General features: G+C 32.0%; 1 protein-coding gene across 9 annotated transcripts in view; it reads right to left on the bottom strand.

Moving 5' to 3' along the window:
- The window catches only part of LOC117240582 (protein scalloped), a 341,268-nt gene that overhangs the window by 17,568 nt on the left and 305,138 nt on the right, over positions 1 to 18,562 (bottom strand). For all 9 annotated transcript variants that reach the window (XM_033506578.1, XM_033506579.1, XM_033506581.1 and 6 more), the window contains one exon: positions 10,889 to 11,019. In XM_033506578.1, coding sequence (XP_033362469.1) covers positions 10,889 to 11,019 — 131 coding nt within the window. The remainder of the gene's footprint in view (positions 1 to 10,888; positions 11,020 to 18,562) is intronic.

Here is an 18,562-nt window from a genome sequence, read left to right as displayed (position 1 = left end):
TGTATACATTTTGTGACCATTATTTTGATGAATTAAAGGTCAAAATAAAATACAATATTCCATATATCAATAAATTTATCGAAAATTATTTCACGCTAGCATTGTATACTACTCTAACCCAATCCACAATCCATTATTTTTTGGTTATTTTTCTCATCGATAGGTTGAACTATATAAAAATTCGGCCGCCTATTCCAGAATAAAATGTAATCGTAACATAGAAACCTAAATTCTATTGGAGTTTTCTGTGAACATTTAAGGAACTAAGGCCGATCGGTGGTAACACGTATATGGAAAAGTTGTTCGGAATGATGACCTTGGCAACATGTTCTAAGGTCACCAAAATAGATGAGATGTCTTCTAATATAAATCAGCTTTGTATATTTTTATCTAGAATTTTGTCTGTTGCCAAATGACTATATGTATAGAACATGCATATGTGTACAATCCTGGATTATCGCGAAAAAGTAACATATGTATTGCATGTTCCGTTGGTTGCGTAGTACGATTTCTAAAGTATTTTAACATCCTAAATATAAGCATTGTAATATTGTAAATGTAAAAAAGACATAGTAGATTTATAGCACGCAAAAATTATGAAACAAAAACTAATTTTTGTCTGGATATAGAAACTCCATTTATTCCGTTATAACGATATCTTACTACACACACTCCGGTATGTATTCTCTGTGGTATTAGATATATTCGAATACTGGTAAAATATTAGAGATGCTACATTATGTTGCCGAATTACAATATTATGCATTTAAGGATTAAATTATATGTTTACTAAACAATTATAATTTGACAGAAAGATTGTACAACTTTGGTAACATTACGAATAACCGGAACCAAAGTTTCATTTTCTTACACATGCATATTTGCTTAACATTTTTAGGATATTTCCTATTCTTAATAAAATCTTAGTATTTAATGTTGACTATATATTTCAAATTGCACGTATGCCTTAATATAATTGTTAATATATCGGTAGTTACATATAGCTTCTTTATCGTGCCAAGCATTAAATTAAATTGCATTACGACGCAAATCATCTATAATTTTGTTTAATTACGGAGTAAATATAACAACTGTTTTGAGACTCCTCAGCAGGTGTGTTTCAGTATCGAAAATTTCATTATTTATACACTGTTGGTTGGAGATATATATACAGAGCTTAAAATTAATGAAGTTCGTTGTAAAATTTGTGATGATTTATCATTCACATTTGGTTATGTTAGGCTTCTTTTCTGATCTTTCATGTATTATAAATATAATTTTATTACAAGAGAAGAAGAAATTTTCGGTAAATGTTATGCAATTTTATGCTTTGATTGTTCGAGTGGCAATATTAGTTATTCGGATGATGATAGTTCCACAGAATACAGTTCTGATTCAGATGATGAATAATAATGAATAGGATCAACAAGAAAACAAAAAATCAGAAAACCATAGTAATCGATCCTGATGTTGAAAATGGAAATGACATTCACGGCGTTGGAGAATACTCCTTTGTTTTTACAGAAGAGTAGATTGAAAATCATATTTTATGAAAATTAGGATACACTACCTCGGTCACAGGTGCAAAACTTTGCACAAATTCTACAGTCCACAATGTGTTAAAGCAAACTAAAAAAAGAAACAGAGTCTAAATTCACGAATAAATTGTCTATAAAAACCAAACATAATATAAAATAACAAACAACACTAATGAAATTACTAACACACACTACCAAAAAAAGAATATTCTATTAAAAAATTTAAAATTCCCATGAAAGATCGAAGAAAGCTTCTATTTATTCCCTACTGTGTATCCACACAGATCAAACTGTGTAAAATTAAATCGATGAACGATTTCCCCTGGTTGCCTGCATAATTTCGTTCTCGCCGCTGAATTTCCAACCCCTTGCATCCCCATTCCCTCGCCCCCTTCGTTCTGTCGCTGTTTTAAGCCCGACCTGAGCGCGGTTGATGTCATCGATCGCTATCGAGTGAAACGGCAATGCAGTTGATTGCAGAAACAAGGCTGGTTTTGGGTCGCGAAATTCGCGGGAATTTTGTGCTTTTATCGGAAAGCCGTCGTTTTAATCAGCGCCACCCCCGCACTGTCGAAAATTGCTGACGAAGCGAACGCGAGAGCTTCGTTCCCGTGATATCCGGGAAATTGGCGTGTACCAACCCTTCCATGATCCCCTCTCACGTTCCTCCGCCCCTCAACCCGGTACAGGCCTTTTCAATTTCGTTCATAAATCCGTAATGGAAGAGCCATTACAAGCTCTGCCCATTCGAAATGAAGCGTGCCGCGTAACAATGCACAGCGATAAAGCCTTTCTCTTCGGTCAACGTGTACGGTGAAAAACTGTGAACTTTTGCCTGTTGCCCCTCTCTCTCTCTCTCTCTCCCTCCCCCTCTCTCTCTTTCTCTCTCTCTGTTATCTTCTATCCTTTTATATGTAGCAGGGGAACACCATTTTTGCGGAATCGGCTGCTGCATTGGTTCAGATTGAATTGTCGCTTCCTTTTATTGATTGATTTAGTTATTTGGTTGAGTTTTTGTTGTTATTTGTATTATAGTGAGATTTGGAGGGTCCAGTTGATTTGATAAGAATGATGCAGGCAGATGTTTTGAATTACAGCGAATAACGAAGGTATTCAAAGGTAGGTTATTTTTCTTGCTGATTCTTCGTATTCTTTCGGTTTTTCCATAAAATTTTTTGACATAATTATAGTAACCATTGATTCCAATTCCAGTGCAGATATACATATATGGATTTTTCATTACCTTTGAAGGATCGTCTTTTTTACCCTTGGTGTTAATTTCTTTCAACGCTCAAATCGTGATTTATTTGTAATATTTCTATCACTATTGTATTATTCTATTTTGCAATGAATTGCTGATTTACTTCTGTTCAGACAAGCCGCAATTTCTTTTTTGCAATTTTCTTTCCTTGTGTAATTTAACAATAATTTCCTTTTTCAGGTTTATTTGCTTCCGATTTTTCACCATTCATCATACTCAATTATAGGTAAACTTGCTTTTAAGTACTACTTGCTTACATCTAACTCTTTAATCAAATACATACATGTATTACAAACTACTGTATAATCTGTGTAAACTAGGTATTTTTTATTTAAAAAGCAAGGAATATTTATATTGAATTGACAATTTTCAGTTTGATGTCTGTAAAAGACATCTGCACTTATAAATAAGTATAAGCATAAATACAGTACTTGACGATAATACAATAACAAAATGATATAATTAGGTATAATAGCATAATCATTGCCCCATACGGGGTATGGACTAAAATTTACAAGTATGGATATGGTTACGTAAACAAATGGAATCTTCAATATTTTATCGAAAGTTATATATTAACGACTTTTTTAAACAATAGGTCCCAATCTTAAAAAATCTTTTAAATATTACGTCACACTATAACCGTGGAATGGCGAACTTACTATGGCACTTATGAAAGTTTTGCTAGCAGATCAACGATTTACAGGTGATAGTAATCTGTACGCTTATAAAATATTTCAAATTTTATTTCTCTAACACGTATGTCAAGCTATGAGCTGAATTTCATCTTTGTGAAATATTATGTTCATAGTATGAAAGTCTTTATAAACTTAATGTTGTAACTATCGATGGACGACTAAAGAAATTTATACCAAAAATTTATATCAGAGGAATTGATCTCGCTGCATTATTTTAGTCGTTCTCGACTCAGTCGTATTTTTCTAATATTACAAAAATATTTCAAGATTCAGCAACATATGAAAAAAATAATATTTATATGTGTGACTTCTCGTTTCAATTTATATCAAACTTTTTTTCAAGTATTAAAAATTCTTTTTGCAGCTTTTGTTTATATATTTTACGAAAAATCATTTAAATTAAAAGTGCAATAATCTACAAACCGTTGTAAACTTACGACATTTCTACGGAAACTTTCAATTTGGTTATCTTGGCTACTCTGGCAGTTGTAAAAACTAACTCTACTTTTAGTTTGTAATTATTACTTAAAATAAAAATTCGAAATCCGCTCTATATTTATAATGCTTCGAATTGCAAGAAATGTATATTTAAATCTTACATTACAGAAATAAAACTTTTATAATATAATTAGTTAAACTTACGCGTAAACATTTTCCACTTTAAACATTTGCCACTATAAGCCTAAAAACCACTTATTTCTCTTTATTCATCAGATGGTTGAGTACTTTCACTCACTCATGTCACATTCACGAATACACATAATCGCAAATTCAATTACGCATATACAGAAAACTACATACAATACTTCACATAAAAATCGACCACGCCGCTCTTATACATATGTAAAATGTATAGGTACTGCTCCTATTTTGCACGCGGTGCGATTTCTTTGAAAGGAATGCAGACGAGCGAATTTTCGAATTTAATAGAAAAAAGGGGGAAAACGTACGGGAAAAAAAGGGTACAGATAGAGAGATAAACACAGATAGAGAGGGAAAAATTATTATCGTGAAATCGGGCGCGCACTGCATGCGAAAAATCCATTTCATTCCGCGGGACCGTTCTTTACCGACGAATCTGCAGTAGAAAATCAATTCGGTTAATTGAGAGGGTGGCTGTTCTCGTGTTATTTTTTTCTCTTCCACCTCGTTTTTTTCTGTTTTATTTTCCACCTTCCCTTTCTCTATTTTTTCCACCCTCCTTTTTTTTCAATTTTCGCTTGTTCTCTGTCTGTTACGGTACAATCGCTCTGTCCCTGTCCGCGGCCAGCCCCTCATCGCGCAAATACACGTGAGGAATGCAGGATTGGCCCGGGTAACGGGCTGGACATGTTTATCGACATTCTGAAATGCCGTTCGCCCGTTTTTGGATGTATCGTCAGTTATTGGGAGGGCGGAGAGAGAGAGAGAGAGAGAGAGTTGCGTTTACACCGCAACAATCAATTATACTATAATGCTCGACGCAGGATTATTTTGGGGGATATGGATGATGCGGCCTGATTCTCCGAAAAATGTGTTTCCTGGAAAAATTCGTATACGGCGACTAATGTATTAAGTCTATTGAAACCAAAATACGTAAAAAGGGTGAAACGAATTAATTGTTTTAATGCTTTCAGTTTGATGCGATCTAACTCTTAACTAGTATCATTGAATCATCGGAGACTACAACAGGTTGGATCGAATTCGTATAATTATCTAGAATACGATACACCTCACTCATTTCAATAACTTTGAGATATGTTGTCAAGATCACCATCTTGAACAACTTTTGCATATACATACATATAATATCGCTCGGCTATAATTTTCGAGATATTAAAAAAAAAAAACATGAGTGAAAAGATCAGAATTACACGACCTTCTGGTATAGACTTCTTTGAAAAAAATCTTTATTTTTATTGAAAATGGATTGAATGAAAATATTTATCTTAATAATTCTTTAATATAATAACGATGCTGATAAATATAGAATTTTTTTTAGAATTGTTTAAAAGTTTATAACAGTAAAAAGTTAAGGTTGAACATATGTTTGACTATCAAGGGTTAACTTGTATTCTATATGTTAGACATATAGACACAGAATACAGAATATAGGCTAAAATGATCTATTCTAAAATGAAGTGCAATACAATGATTTAATCTCCAAACTATCATACCTACAAATTATGTCACCTACAAATGTATGATACCACTTAGATACATTTTAGATGCTAACCGTACAATGCAAACGTGAATAAAATCAGATGAGTGTACGATTGCAAACAGGGTCTGGAGGCCTTTGCCCTTACTTTAATCATTATTTTATCAGTTTTGACATGGAAAGTCAACTCACCAAAATTCAAAGATACATTTTTTTATGAATATTAATAATTCAAAGCATTGTAGTAAAAAGGTGTAATTAAAGAAACGTACAGCTTTCCCTCGGAAGCAACACAATTACTTATTTCGAGGCAAATATATGAGACAGATATATTATATGTTTTGACTCTTTTCTCGAACGGAACAAGAAAGAACACGGAGAACAAGCGAGAGACTCCAGATAGCGACAAATCATAAATGAGCGTATAACACGTCAGGATTGCTAATACTAAAGTGAGACAGCATTACACATATTCTATTCGTCTTCTACTAAATGATGCAAATTTATAGCTTTTCGCTTGTACGGACCTCTTACTCATTCCCGGCTCTCTCACTCTGTCGGCGAGTTCAAGTAAGGAAGAAAGAATAGCGAGTTACTTATTTCGAGACATAAACATGTGTATCTTATAACATTAGTAAATATCATTAAATTAATAAGATGCAAGTTATAGATTATATAGAATTCGTTTTTAAGATTTATCATTTTTCGTCAAATACGATGATCAGATTAATTTGTAATTTGTACAATTTACTCATAAGATTTCACTTGTCTTATTATCAAATATGTTATTAACGCAATGTATGTTCTTCTTCTGTTTAATCATAAAACGACATTAAAATTAGAAAATCAACAAAAATGTAGGCATTTACTTACTAATCACGTTTTTGATAGAGTAGGAATTGCTACAACGAACGTTTCTAAAACATATGGATGCTATAATGATCAGTTTTTACGAGTAAAATTAGAATACAATAATATTATACAATAATATTAGGTAATAATTTTGTTCTGCATAGATTGTGTCTAGAACACATTATCTCTAAATACTGAACACACATTATGTATTTAGTTCAATGTATACTAAAACGAGCTCATGTAACGAAAAAGATCCTAAAATCAATTAATTCATTCTAATATAGCTCTTTGTATTTGCTTCATCTTTAAATTCATTTTATCTTTAACAATAAACGAAGATTTTAAAGCTATTCATTGGCAATTTCTATATAATCCTCTAAAAAAAATCCTACGAACTCTTCAATTGTCCTAGGATATCATACCACAAACTTGGAGAATTTTAGCGTTCCACGGAAGTTAACGGTGTCGTTCCCAGTGGTTCAGAGAACTTTGATAAGAGAACGTTGGCGAATTTTGAAAAAAATACGGCGACGGTACGGTTCGCCGCGAATGGTCTTTAATGGCTGCTCGACCGCGTAGAAAATTAAATAAGGTGTGACCACAGGAAACGTAAACACTGTGCCTAAAAATTCTTTTCTCGCGGAATAAATCGGCCTCCGGTTGGATAGCATAAGCAGGGTCACCGGCTGGTGTTTCACACCCCACGTGAAACGCGGAAACCAGAAAATTACGTCACACACTGGCCTGTCCTGCCACCGGGTGCTTCTCTGAATAATGCTCGCGGTATGCGGCCACTGCAGTACCAGATGCAGTCGCTCTGTAATTCCGACAAAGCTTCAAGCGTTTCGATGTGCACACCAGGCGTTTTTTGAAATTTTTTGACAACTTGTAACTCTGATCCCTATTTTTTGCGGTTTATTAATTAACGTAGTCAGATTTGTTTATAGTTTCACAAAAAGATTTATGATTTTTATTTGTTTTTACCTTTCCATAAATAAAATCCGTAGTATTTTAGGAATAGATCATTTGTATTAGGTTATTGCGTATGATATACTATTCAGCGTTTCCATTTTTTAAGATATATTGAAATATTAAGAATTTCTCGCGTTTTGCACTTTTTTCATATACTAGAAAACACCTTCTGTAACGATTCTCTTTTAAATCTGCTCTGTAACCATATTTCCAAAAACTATTTACTACTAAATTGAAGACAAACTGTTCCTTCATTATGAAAACGAAACCGATTCTAGTCATCATAACCGATAATAAATCATGCAATTCCGAGCTGAAATTAACTACTGTTTCTTTATTTCTTCTCTTGTATTATTTATAATCCTTTTTTATTGTTTTATTTTCTTTATAACAATATTTCTATTAATTTCTTATGATAATTTATTCCCTATAATTGTCTTCATTATGAAAACGATCATTCATTATCCAAACAAATTCCTTTCAGTTGAAATTAACTGCTTTTTTCCACCGTCTCTTGACAGATACATCGAAGCCGGAAATAAACTCATGCTTCAGCAACGCGTGCCTCTATACGTTAGTGCTGATTAACTGCGTAAAACACGGTCGAATTGCTTAATTTACACGTTCGTTTTGTCTTCTTTTTATATTTGTGCATTCACTATTGACTGTTCCCTGTACGAACAATCCTGTGTTGCATGGTTCTCTCTCTCTCTCTCTCTCTCTTTCTCTCTATCTCTCTGTTTTCCTCCGGTTTATATCGACGGTCCTCATCGCCGAATGAAAGCGGCAAACGCAGCGTTCTGTGATTTATTAACAGCCGCGCAATTGTTCCCAAATCGCTTTAATAATTCAGCTGTTGATTAAACGGGCCTGGGTTCATTTTTACGCGTGATTTATTCCGCTACAAACCCTCCTGTACGCCGTTCTTGATCGAACGAATTCTCTATTGACAATTAATTCTGAAGCAACCCGAATCGTTTGCAAATGAAAAAGAAAAATTTGTGTAAGAGGTAGAAGAGAGAGAGAAGAGAGGGTGAGAGAGAGTGAGAGAGAGTGAGAGAGAGTGAGAGAGAGTGAGAGAGAGTGAGAGAGAGTGAGAGAGAGAGAGAGAGAGAAATGAATGAGCTGAGGCGAAAAATTGAAAATATCGAATGTCGTATGCGTGGATGTGCTGTTTTGGAAGACTAGATATTAGAGTCATATAATTGTATATGGAAATGACAGAAGAAAAATGTAATAAATGCTATTTAAAAGAGAGTACTTGCTTAACACATTGTTGACCGGAGGATTTATGCAGAATAGCCTGTGATCGGTTATTTTTTATGCAATTTTAATTTCTGTATAATATTTTCAATTCAATCTTCAATGAAAGTAAAAGAGCATTCTCCAACACCGTGAATGCCATTTTCACTTTCAGTATCAGAATCGATTACGGAGGTTTTATATCTTTTTAGTAGTTTAATATTCATATGGTAGTGCGTCAGAACTATATATTTTCTGAATGACTATCATCTTCCGAATCACTAGTATTGTCATTCGGATGATCAAAGTATCTGCATAAAATTCACCGAAAATTTCTTCACCAAAAAACCCGCGATGCGCCATTTTTGACAATTAAATGATAACATAATTATGTTTATAACTTTATAATTTTATACAAGTATTATAATATTATAATTTGTGTACATAAAAGAGTAGGAGAAAACCTAATATGATAGAAGATGAATGATAAACACTTCATGAATTTAACATTATAACAACTTCGTACGGTGGTTTTAACTGCATATTTTTCTCTAAATATCTCGGAATGTTTCCGCACAACAACATTTAAGTAACGCAATGCATATTGATATGTCTCCGGCCAACAATGTATTAATGCATATAACATAGTTGAAAAGGAGAATAAAGTTCCGAATTAATAAAACATTTCTTAAATAATTGATAAATTCACGAAGTTTTGTAAAATCTAAGGATATTTTTAATATTAGCAGGATTAATTACTATAGTACGAAAACCGAATAAGAAATGTTTCCTTTGTGTTAAATATCATTACATTTTAAATGTTCACATAAAATTTCTTTCCTATAAAATTAAAATATGATCTATATATTATAAATCATGTTCTGTTTCGTGTAGGTAGTCTTCGTCTCCGTTTTTGCTCAGAAATATTTAAACGCTTCTTTAATTTTTATGAACTACCTTATAGGTAGTTTCATTATCTTAATTATTTGTTTGCTGAATGGTATTATAGCGTTATGTAACTATTATAAAACATTATAATGCAAAAGATTGATTTTTGTATGTAAATTATAGAAATGTCATGCATTGGAGCAATAATTGATCCATTATTTAGAATATACTCCATGTCTCAATGTGTTACGAAACATCCTAAATCTAAGGTTAAAAATTGTTATTATTTTTTAATAAATAAATTTTTTACAAATTATATATATCTATATAATTCTTATAAATTGTTACTTTCTGCTTCCTTGTTTTTCTTTATAAATCTTTATAATATAGATATAGTAAAAAGAGTAATGACAATGTAATTAAATTACTAAAAGATATTCTTTTTATTAATGTTTTTTTTTAAAAAGGGGAGTATTGTATATTTTTATCCTAAGACTGACTTTTCCTCACATGCCCTGCGACACACATGGATTTAGATTATATAATATTTCTTAAATATTTTTGTTTTGATTTCACATTAATTATGTACTATTGTTAATGTAAAAGCTGCAGTATACCTTTCGAAAAAAAATACAGCAGGAAGATTGATAAAATTGGTTCAACATTTTTTGTCACTTGCATTGTTTGCTCGAACAAAATTGTCAAAATAATTTTACTGTTCACCTTATTTTGCAGTGTTTCTTCCCTTAAACACATTCATAAATCGATGTTTAATTCGAACATCTTTATTTAAAAAAAAATTATCATATATCAAATATTATTTTTCTGTTGTTCATATTTAATTTCCACATATTCGAATGCTTATGAGTGGTAGTGTGTATAAAGCTAAATAAAATTATGTTCCAAATGTTTCATTGCCAGATAATATAAATAATAATTTTTAATAATTCTTCTTAAACAAGTAAAAATAATACTTTTTATTATTAATTTCTCTGAACAAACAAAGATAATCATTTTTAGTACTATATTTTCTCGTTTCAAAAATAATATTACAATTTAATAGTAATATGAATATTCATTTTTAAACAATCAGAAATAATAAATTTTGTTATTACTGCTTAAGCAAAATGATAATGTTTTACCTTTGTAAAGCGTATATAAGTGTCGATAAAAATGTTTGACATTGTTGTAACGCGTTTATTAGGGATAGATATATATGAATGAAAAAATGAACGAGAAATAAAAATAGAAGTGTAAGAAAAACACATGGTACAAGAGGTATTCAGATACTCACCACTTTGAGTTTCGCTTGGATCTCGCGAAGTTTTCGCCTAGCAAGCACTTGTATGTGAGAAGAGACCTGCTTTCGCGTTCTCGTCTTGCCTGTCCTCAGTTTGATGTAACGAGCAATCAGCTCGTTTCGACCTGAAAAACACCAAAAAATGAGCGATTAGATAACTGCATTTGTTCTTCGTTTCTGACTCATTTCAAATTTATAGAAAATGTGAATTAAAGTAATAATTGAATTATTAGAGTTAATCATCCTAACTCTTAGGTAGTATCGTTGGATCATACAGTTATAGATGACATACAGTGGCTGTAAAAAGTATCGACACATCATTCGGCACTCGTATTTGTTATAGCATTTATATTTTAATCAACTGCGTTTATGTATAGATACATATATTAAATTTCTTATGATGTAATAGTACTTTCATATGATTATAAAAATTTGATACTATGAAAATGTTCGAGGTCGAACCTCGATAAGTCAAACCTCTATAAGAAGATTACAATTTTTTCCATTCTCTTCCACTTCGCTATGAAAAATTCTAATAGTTGAAATAAAACTTACTTTAATTCGAATTATATGCTATCTGCGTTATTTTACCTCTATAACTCGAGTTTAGAATAGCCAGACTTTTACAACTCTAAATTCATCTTTATAAGTTGAACTTCTATCGCTCCTGTTTCTGCAATTCGATATTGTATCCTTGTCTTCCAACTGTTAGAATTGTCTCAACATAACATAAGACGGAAAACATAAGACGACACAAGTCGTATGCCTATTTGTTTGCTTTTCGGCTACGTGCATATCCACGGAAGTTAATCGTTTTTCGTCAATAGAACATATAATTGCTGTCATCTTTCACGTCTTTTACTTTTGAATTTATGTACAATGAATAAAATGAGTTCTAACAGGAATCTTAAAATTCTAACGCTTTCTGAAAAGGTGAATGTAATTGTGCCTTCATATAAAGCTTCTGTATGTCGAAGTTTCGTTCGTTAAACCTCCTTTACTCTAAAATTTCGATAAGTCGGAATTTCTACAACTTCGAGATTTTAGTTCTTCCTTTGAGGTTCTAGTTACCGAGATTCGACTGTACTTTGTTTAGTCAGTGTTTCTGTAATCATAGTTTGGGAATTTAATTATTTGAGTTGAGCGTACATCGTTTTATTTATCGTCTATATCTTGCATTTTATGTAATAAAGATTTATCGTCTAACATACAGAATACAAATAAAACCCTCATAGGCAAGCCATTGATCATTTGTGTTCAATCCTAATTCTTTTATCATCATAAACTTGTACACAATTCCAAAAATTTCTACAATATTTCTCAATGTCATTATCATAATACATTATGTAACCATTAAGAGAAATATTTCCATTCACTTTTTTTGCATATTATAGGAATTGCGAGAAGTAAAGTAAGAAAAAGTGACAACACTGAATTTATAGAATTTTTAATCCGGAATTTAAAATCGGTCATTAGTCTTAAGTAAATCAGCTCAAATCCAATTCATGATTCAATCATACCAGTTAAGGATTAATCTCGTATCCAATTAATATGATAAACATAGAAACAATTTTCAAAAAACTACGCTCTTAATTAAAGAAAATTCAATAGAAATATTACCCCATTTGCTTTATAAACTCAAATCAATTAACCTGGAAAAGAGGAAACTTTCAAATACATCGAAATCAATTCCGCGTCGTTTCATGAATTCCACTAGTCGGCAAAGATTGCACCTTCAGTTTTCCTCAGCAACCACTTCTTTCCGAAAGTTCGTCGTCTTTCTGCATCGAACCTCGCTAAAAGTTAAAGTCTTTTATCATTTGAGTTGTTCGGAAGCCACAACTCCATCATTTGAGAAAAGAAATGATATTACACACGCAGTTTTCAAAATTTAAAATTTTCGAAATTTATCATTACTTGTGTTGTCTTTTGTGATAAATAAATTTATAAATATTATAGAAATTATATATAGCAAGTCATTTGCTCCTTCAAAGTTGAATACTAATCATATATTTACATAATGAAACTGGGAAAGTAATAACAATAAACGGAGTTAATTAGTTTGACTTCTGAGACAGTTTTATTTAATGCGAACTACGTTTCTTGTTTGGATCGTACATTTATCGAAGAAATTCATGAGCAAATTTTTCATTGTCATAACAGAGTACAAACTCGAATGATCGGTGTATAAATAACTAAGAAATTAAAAAACTACAAATTTTCAGTTACGTCATTGCTGCGATAAATGAAAAATATATATGAACAAGTTAATGTTTAGTATTAATTCTATAGATATAATTCTATAGAAATAAGATTATTCATTATTTGACGCGATACCAAGGAAAAGGAGCGTCGTGTAGAAATCTACAAAGAAAATAAGAAACGATGAAACGAAAATATTGTTTCATAGGAAAATCGGGGAAACTGTTGGACGCATGTGAACTCAAATTAATTCGAGTGTAAGCTGCGCCCAGTTTTTGAGGGCCGATGAAAACGCGGAAGGGTCTTTCGCTCGACAATGAGCGGACGTTCTATTTGCGCGTTTAAACGACTTTTTCTCTTTTTGTGTTGAATCGTGCCAGTGTTGATCGCTTTTTCCTCCCTCCCCCTTTTCGTTTTCCTTTTGTTCGATTTTTTTCTCTGTTTTTCATAATGGAAATCGGTCGATCGAACCGAGTGGCGCTCTTTCGCGTCCGTGTCCCCGAAATAATACAGTGATGTTATCACGGTTTATTGAGCCGTGTGAAATCGTAAAAAAAATTCGATTGCTACCGCGCGCTTCCATGTATTTACGATTAAATATTTCACGTCGCCCCCCGTGCGTCGTTTGTTCCATGATTTCGATTAGTCCGAGATTCGAGAGACAAGAATCGTTATTTCAATATTAGAAAAGTCGTGAAACGAGTGCCTCGTTTTTTATATTACTGTGTTCGTCATCCTTCGATTTTCAGTTGATGAATATCAATAACAATTGGGATTAACAATTATTACTGTTAGGATTATCAGTTATAAAAGGAGTTATGCGATTCAAAAGTGCACATTAGAATTTATAAATTACTTATAGTTATTTTAAACCTATTCATTTTAGATCCAATCTAAACGTGTCTTTTTATTTTTAACAAATTTCTTAAGTATCTAATTTCCTCAATCTCCTTACTACTTATCATTAGACTGCGGGTTTTTGTGCATTTATGAGAAATTTAAAGACAAAGAAGTGTACAGAATGCACGTAATATATAGTAGAAATATATTAGATATTTAAAGTACAGTATGTTCTACAATGTTTAATAAACGAAACTCTATCTAATATCCCTATCTAGTTATAAGTTCCAGTTTGTAAATTATGTTTATAAAAATACTAATTTGCACAAATATCCGTAGTTTACTTATCGTTATATACAAGAATCGTTATTGTAATGTGTATGATCTTTCGTCCTACGCGTAGCATACGCGTAGTATAGTATATGCGTACAGAATCAACATGGCATTCTGAATACATAGTTTCAGATAGTTTTCGTGTTTTTGTAACGAAAGCAATAAAACTTGTGAAACGCTATAAACTTAGATTTGGAATAAGGCTAGAAAAAAGTTATAAACAAATTCTACTTCGTTAACTCATTTGTAATATAGGCGCAACAATGATTTTGCTATGAGCGCTTGTAAACTGCAAATAACATCAAATTAATAATATCAAAGTAATCTCATAATATTAATGATATAACTTAGAACTTGTAAAAGATTGTAAGACTATACTGTACTGTAAGACTACTTGCAAGTTACAAGTTGTAGGTTATATACTACTTCTTCAAAATCGTACAATTTTGCATCAAATAGGAAAAAACTAAAACAGTTAGAGAATTTGTAATTTGTAAAGCTTACTGATTAAAAAATATTTCATCTCTTACACATATTACCAAACTTATTATTATGTGATGCAAAAGAATTTTATCTTTTAACCAAAACCTCTTTGGTTACCGGTAACCATTATCGATGGCAGATTTTTTTTGATTAGTAGATAATGGTTATTCGTAGCCAGACACTTAAAAATTCATGTTTTTTGATAATCTAATATTTTTAAAAGTCTTTAGAAAATTTATTGAATTTGAAGAAAGATTAACTTTTTTTCAAGTATTTTTTACACAACAATTTTGAAAATAATATATTTTGTCAGAACCAATACAAATGTTCTCTCTCTCATTTACTTCAACGTTGCTTCAGTATCTTATTCTACATATATCTTAAGCTATACATATCTAGGATTAATATCGATAAATCGTGCGCAAAACAATTTAAAACCTATCTTATTGAGTTAGTCTCGACATTACGATATATCAGAGAATCTCAACAAACGGTAAACGAGGAATTCTTTGGAGCAAGTTCTTTGGTGTGTGCAGCAACAATCGAAATAAAGTTTTAAAAATATTATTTTATTATAATTTTAGAAAACGAAATTCTATTCTGCAAGAGCGATGCATAGACGTAAATGAAGAATAGACTTCCAAAATAATAGTATTTATATGGTGAAAAGTGTCTAGTACAAAGTTACTAATACTCGTATTAGCAAGTTCCAATTTTAAACTTTCTTTTGACCACAGCTGTTTATCGAAACGAAGTGACGTGATTCTGGTTACTGCATGGTAAACGTTATTTCAATTACGACGCGTTTGATGTCGTCTGGCGCCGGTTTTATGGGCACGGCCGTAAAGTCTTAACGGCTGTGAAATCTAAGCAACGATAAGGTGCCACATAGAATGCCATTTACTCGATTCAATCGACTGGAAATCAATTCATCGTTCACCCCCGCCACCCTCCTTTTCTATTCTCTCTCGTTTGTTTTTGTTCCTACCTCTTAGATTACGTTTCATGATCGAATATCGCTTGTCATTTCCCGCTGGATTGTCCCATTGAGATTGCATCGATCGAAGCCATTTTTCAATCGGCCAACCGATTCATTTCCAACGTTTTCGATTCGTGAGAAAGTTTACGGATGTTCTTTAGTCGATGTATAGATACGAATGTTCGATGGAACAGGTGGATTTATTTTTTAGAAGAGTTTTTGATTCTTTGGATAGATTTACGGTGAATATTATGGCTGGACTGAGATATATTTCTAGGATATTTGGTACTTTTAACCTGTCAATCGTGGAAGATGAATTGTCTTTTTATATATACACAATTCCATTTTTGTTACAAATAAAATATATCATATTTATATTTCTAAAGATTAAAACTGCCATAATTAAAATTGTTTTGTGAATGTTTGGTTAGGAATTGGGTTTCTTTAATTGAAATTTATGTTGTGGGGAAAGCTGGTGACAAATAATAAGCAAAAATTTAAAATTAGACGACGATTTAGTTTTTTCAAGAATTTCTACGTCTCTTTGAGTGGGATTGTCGTGAATTATTATCAGCGAATTGAGATATTGTATTTTTAGGTAAAGTGCAACATTTTATTGGAACTTTCGAAGAGAAACTTTTTCCAGAAATATTCAACGAAATTAAAGTGAATTATAGATGAATGGAGATGTTGTATTTTTAGAAAAACCGAAATTTTTTCATTGATTTTTGTGTCTTTCGGATACGAATTTGTATTATAAAAGATACTTAAAAGTTCGGTTTTCTACAGAAATACGAAAGGAAGACTAAAATACCAAAATACCAAAATATCGAAAGTAAAATAGTATTGAAATGCTCTGAACCTAAATAGAGACAGAAATCTTTTACGTATGTTCTATACAGTCTCTTGTCCTTAAATTTCTCACAAATGCACAAAAATACTCAAGTCAAAAAATACTTCTTCCATACTCCATGATTATTCCTCATACTTGACTTGGCTCAAGTCGTTCGTTCTTCCATTTCATTGGCCGATATCTTACGGACAACTCGAACATCCTCGAAGACGTCTCGAATAGAGTGATGGTGGTTGTTGGCAAAGGAGAGGAAGCGGACATCGTAAGAGAGATGGCGAGAGGGTGGCATGGCAAAGGGGAAAACAGGCGGGGGAAGGTTACGGAGAACTCTGAAGCATCGGAAGGAAAATATTCGAGATTCCAGGCGAACCGCGTGATGACTCAATTTCGCAAAGACCGTTAAATGGCCCGCTATGAACCACGCGCCGCTACTGGTCGCGTTCCTCCTCTGTTTTTGAAGGCCGAACATTCTTCGAACGGGGGTTGCTCGCATCGAATTGGATCCGCATGGAAAACCATGTTACAAAGGAGCTACTTCGAGTTTATTTGTCTTTTCTCGGGTTTCGTGTATTGAAACGATCATTTTCTTGAGATCTCCGTTTAGATTTGACCAATTTTTCAGCGCATAGCTTATCGAGAATATTTAGAAAGTTCTATTCCTCGAAGTTAATTCTTTGTTTAATATTTACACACACTAATATTTTAACTGTCGCAATAATCATAAATATTTAGTTTCTTCTGCCTGGAAATGTCCCATCCTTGAGTAGAATAGCGATTTAAGTGTCAATGAATGTATTTTTTTGGAAAGCCGTACCTCTTCGTTGTCTTTTTGCTGAGAAACAACATATAATTTGTGTGACCCATATAGTTGAAGTTTGCATTAAAGTTCATGTGAATCATACGCTGATTCATACTTTCCCTGACTATTGCAATTTGCAGTGTCTGAGAATCAATTGTTCATACTCGCGGCTATTGTTGTGCTTCTCATGGCAGATAACGTGTTAAAGTGCGTTTAGGTGGGTTTAAATTAAGCAAGCGAATGCTCGTTCTTTCTCCACTTTAGTAAAATAAAAGTGCAAACGAACATTCTTTTGCCGTTTGACGATTATTCACTGCATCGTGGATCAAACATCCAAATATTCTTTATAAGAATGCATTTATAATTATAATTTCTTCATCAGATATCGTTATCACGAGTCCGAGTACAAATTGGCCTGAGGACAAGTATATGATATGAAATGATATGATGAAAATAAGTAGGTATACGAGCGTACAGTCAGTCGTAAAAGTCTAAAAACACCCCTCAAATATAAAATATTATAGTAAAGATAAATAAAATATTAAAGCATAAGTTAACTCCACGAAATTTCTTGACGCATTGAGACATATACTATTCATGCGTAATACAATATATTCAATTTCATTGTTATCAAGAGAAAAGAAATAACAAAGTATAAAATGCAATATCACAAAAATTAAATACACTTCTTATATCTACAAGAAATTATAGAAACAATAGGTTTGATATTATATTAATGACTTGTAGATCCCACCTTTCTTAAATAAGTTAAATAAATTGAAGGTTTTGTAATATCTGATAAGTTTTATCCTAAGAATTTTGTGAGTTACATTACATTTTTTTCTTTTTTCTCATTCCCTTTAGGAATACATTAATAATAATTGTTACGCTTGTCATCTACTTACTTTCATATAAATTTGATAGTAATCAATAACGCGGTAGAATTTTATATATTTGTAGTGATAAATATATACCATTTCTTTCTAAAAAATTATTTATAAGCTGTAATTTAATCTACTATAACGTTGTCAAATATATGTATTATAATTTAGCGTGGCGTAAGTTATATTGAATATACTTTACGAAATTAATTCTACAAGTGTAGTATTTGATTGAAAATATTTAAAAAATTGTGTATTTCTTGCAAAATCAACGATAAATTGGGTACGCTTTTGGCTA

This window comes from Bombus vosnesenskii, unplaced genomic scaffold (genome assembly GCF_011952255.1).
Source record: "Bombus vosnesenskii isolate JDL3184/JDL3185 unplaced genomic scaffold, Bvos_JDL3184-5_v1.1 scf7180000014816, whole genome shotgun sequence".
Classification (NCBI taxonomy): Eukaryota; Metazoa; Arthropoda; class Insecta; order Hymenoptera; family Apidae; genus Bombus; species Bombus vosnesenskii.
Note: the sequence above shows the minus strand (reverse complement) of the source record. Positions and strands in the feature narration are given on the sequence as shown.